Source organism: Carassius gibelio, chromosome A12 (genome assembly GCF_023724105.1).
Source record: "Carassius gibelio isolate Cgi1373 ecotype wild population from Czech Republic chromosome A12, carGib1.2-hapl.c, whole genome shotgun sequence".
NCBI lineage: Eukaryota > Metazoa > Chordata > Actinopteri > Cypriniformes > Cyprinidae > Carassius > Carassius gibelio.
This window is the reverse complement of record NC_068382.1, coordinates 12138271-12142272: the sequence shown is the minus strand read 5'-3', so window position 1 is coordinate 12142272 and position 4002 is coordinate 12138271. Positions and strand designations below refer to the sequence as shown.

General features: G+C 34.4%; 1 protein-coding gene across 1 annotated transcript; it reads right to left on the bottom strand.

Annotated features, from left to right (window-relative positions):
• Positions 1–573: 573 nt before the first annotated feature.
• On the bottom strand, positions 574–3518 carry LOC128025771 (forkhead box protein L3-like). The gene is made up of 3 exons (XM_052612298.1): positions 3283–3518; positions 2490–2658; positions 574–1998 (listed from the first exon to the last, which is right to left on the bottom strand). Exons 1-3 carry the CDS (start codon positions 3390–3392, stop codon positions 1582–1584), a joined length of 696 nt encoding a protein of 231 aa, XP_052468258.1. The 5' UTR covers positions 3393–3518; the 3' UTR covers positions 574–1581.
• Positions 3519–4002: the final 484 nt, after the last annotated feature.

Here is a 4002-nt window from a genome sequence, read left to right as displayed (position 1 = left end):
GCTGCGCTTGTCTGACAGTTCGCTAATATTCAGTTATGTCTATTCAAAGCATTTCTATATTATTAATAAGAATTTTTTTGACATATGTGTTTTTGACTTTCTACATTACATTCAGTATAATCAATAAGTTGTATATATATATATATATATATATATATATATATATATATATAAAATAAAGTTGTATAATAATATATAATGCACTTTCTAACATGGACTAACGATTAACTGTGTTTTCATTAACTAATCTTAAAAAAGATTAATAAATAATGTAGCAAATGTATTGTTCATTGTTAGTTAATACATTAACTAAAGTTAACAAATGATACTTTATAAAGTGTTACAGTTTTATATGTATATATATATATATATATATATATAGAGAGAGAGAGAGAGAGAGAGAGAGGTTATGTATTTGTACTCTTGTTTTAATTCTTTATGATAAATCATAAATACTGTGCCTAATTAGAATAGTATTAAAAACTAGCTTTATAACCTGGTTTTGTTCAATGAGTGCTTAATTTTAATTATAGACAAAAAAAATTCGTCAAAATTTCGTCAAAAAGACGTCAAAATTTCCAATCTGTTATAGAGTATTTAGAAGATTAGAATATATATAAAATGTTTTCTCAAATCCTGAATGTGGTAGACTTAGGAAGAAAGAGGCCTTAATATTTTCAATGATTAATGCTTTATTGCCTTATATTGGCAGTCAAACAATACTTCATAGATCCCAGCATTAATTCTTATAAACCTACAAATTTAGCAGATATATTGTTTCATGTACTATTTAGTCACTACGCTTGTTTGATTCTGACTAAAAACCAATGACCAAACCAAAACTACAAGGGCTATGATACAATGCAATCGATTCAGCTGAGCAGTTTGTTTTCCCTGTCAAAAAGCTTTCCATAGTTTAAAGATGCTTTCAAATAAACAGAGATTCCTGAACAAAACAACAAAAGCACGAAACCCCCCGGGGAGGGCTTTAGAGATGGAGAGCTCTGAGGAGCGTATGCTCAGTCTATCAGTGATTGATACGGATCACAGACTGTCAAGGGCCAATGATACACATTATAAACAACATATGTAAACAACAGAGCTGCATTCAGCAGTTGTGCAGTAAGCAGGGAATGCTGATTACACCAGCCTCATAGCTATGTTAGCGCATTTGTTTGCAAACACTTCACTAACTACAAGCCTGTGTCTGAAATTTGCAGTTTTTTAGTTTTCACTTAAAGTAAATGTGAGTATTGTTTGAGTCACACTTTACAGTAAGTTAACATCATGATTAATTAACCTTTTCAAAGTGAGCATTATACTATAATATATATCCTGGAACTCCTATCATTATCGTCATTAAATCATGTAATACTTAGCCAATAAGTTACTATGTGTATTTTTTATTTTTTATTTAACTCTGCTAACATGAGCGACAGCAAACTTACTGACGGAAACACTAGCACACAACAAACTGCATGTTGCATAACAGGAAAGACTGTTTGCACACTATAGAAGCTCTAAAGTTTTTGGACTGTTTTAACAGCAGGGTATTTACTGATCTGCGTCCTGTGGATTTGGTTACATGGTCCAGAAGTGTAGATTGAGATGTTGTGGCTCCAGATGATGGATCACAGCTCCAGCTCCACTGTTAGGGGCTCTGAACCCTGGCAGAGGGTCCGGTGTGGAGAGAATGTAGTCAATGCTGAATTTGATCTCGGGCTCAGGTTTGCTCAGAGGTGCGTTGTTTTGGGCCGGTCTGTGACCAGTGTTCACGGGGCAGAAGGAATCTGAATCCATGGGTCTTACTGCAATGCCCTGGTGAGTGTCCATGGCAACAAAGGGTTCGACTGGCTCCTTCAGGCCCATTTTTAAGTTGCGTCTGCGGCGGCGGCGACGAAAGTTGCCGTTTTCAAAGAGGTCCAGCATGGACTCGCAGCCTGTGGCGAATGTCCAGTAATTACCTTTTCCTTTCTCGTTACCTTCCGTACGGGGCACCTGAGGAAAACAAATAATCAGCAGCCATTTGCAGCAAACCCCTAAAGATAGGAAAACCATTAGTAATAATGTCCTTACAATTATAACTATGGGTTTCTTTACTATTTCTTACATGTTTATTGCAACTAAGCACAGATTTCAGAACTTCTTGTGATGCACAACAATTCAATTCAAGTTTATTTGTATAGCGCTTTTTACAATACAAATCGTTCCAAAGCAACTTTACAGAAAATTATGTTTCTACAATATTTAGTAGTAGCTTATGGTGGTGACTGTCAGTTTGTGCACATTTAACAGGATTTTTAGAAAAAATTAATACAAGACGTAGTCAGCTAGACGATGAACATTATTAATATTATTAATTAAAAAATATTATATGATGCAGTCACACATGTACCAATATTTGTATTAAATTTCCAGTATATAAACCAGACAACAGTCTTGGTACTTTATATTTACGTTTCAACATACACATCCAGTCTCCATCATACCTTAATAAAGCAGCTGTTTAGGGAGAGGTTATGACGAATTGAGTTTTGCCAAGCCCTCTGGTTGGATCTGTAATAAGGAAATCTCTGCATGATGAACTCGTAGATTCCTGATAGGGTAACTTTGTTCTCGGGGCTCTGCTGTATTGCCATCGCTATTAGTGCAATGTAACTAATAGAGAGAGAGTAAGAAAAGATTTGTCCCTTCACAGAGGTTTGTATCCCCTAATTTAGGAGATAAAAGCTTATTTGTAATAATTCATACACACACACACACACACACACACACACAAATAACGAATAGAATATATTTCAAATACAGCTTTATTAATCTTGATCAAATTGTAAAAGCTTCTATATTACAAGTGCGCTTTGTTCAATACGATGCAAACAACTTTTCATAATTGCTCAAATTACTATAATTATATTACATTATACATATTGCTGTAATTATATATATATATATAATAACTTTACAATAATTTTATATACTATAATAATATAATAACCTTGTATAAATTACATATAAATATTATTGCCTTCTGTAATGCTTCATTAATATACCAAATACATTTTGGAATATATAATAATAAAAACATTGTAACAACAATACTAACATTAACTACTATTTAATTTAATTTACAAAGTTATTATAAAAGTGCTACATAAATTTGCTAAATTGTTAATACATTTTTAAATTATTAATACTTTTTTATAATAAATATTTAAACACCAACATTTAAAAAATAAAATAATAATAATAATAATAATAATAATAATAATAATAATGAAATACCTGTAAGCTGGTCGACACACTTTCTTCTCTTCATCAGTGCTACATGAGGGGTATCCTTCTCCATCATAGTTAAAACAGTTATAAGGATATTGCGAGCTGTCAAACATCATCAGACGTCCAGGGTTGGCAAGCCTTTATGGTTTCTAGTAATAAAAAAGGCTCTAGCTGGCCAAGACAAATGAAGCAGCTCTCATGAGAAGTGTTTGTGGGTGTGTGTAGGGGAAGTGACCGGCTGCTGCTCAGATGCTCATATAATGGGCGTACATGACTGGAACTACTGTAAACGTCTGAACCCGGGGCGTGATCAACAAACTCCAGTCACTCATTCACTCTTTGAATCTGGGTGGTCCAGTCCTACTCGGATTTGGATGTTTTGTTTTGTTTTGTCCCGTTTCTTTTTATAGTCTGATCCTCCTATAATTGAATGTCGATTGAAACGTTAACAAACATGTTTCTCGTGTCTTAAGTCTGAACTCTTTCTGGTTGTTTGTGTTGAGTTGTGGCCTCTTGAATCACATATCTCTCGGCAACAACTCTTGGCTTCTGTAGATGCAATCTATAATGCGGCATAATGGCCATAAATTGTGTTTCCGTGACTAAAAAGGGGATGTGTGTTCAAAAGAACATTTAGTGGCATATGAGGGACCGAGAAACACGAGCAAACAGCCCGCGGCGCGAGATGTCTGTGTGTGGCCTCGATCAGACCGAGCTCACGACTGT

Excerpts from the sequence above, each read along its gene's own strand:
- LOC128025771 (XM_052612298.1), bottom strand. The coding sequence starts at position 3,392 with ATGATGTTTGACAGCTCGCAATATCCTTATAACTGTTTTAACTATGAT. Across the intron at positions 2,659-3,282 it reads GTGTGTCGACCAGCTTACAG|TTACATTGCACTAATAGCGA; the intron begins GTATTTCATTAT and ends TCTCTCTATTAG. Across the intron at positions 1,999-2,489 it reads TAAACAGCTGCTTTATTAAG|GTGCCCCGTACGGAAGGTAA; the intron begins GTATGATGGAGA and ends TGTTTTCCTCAG.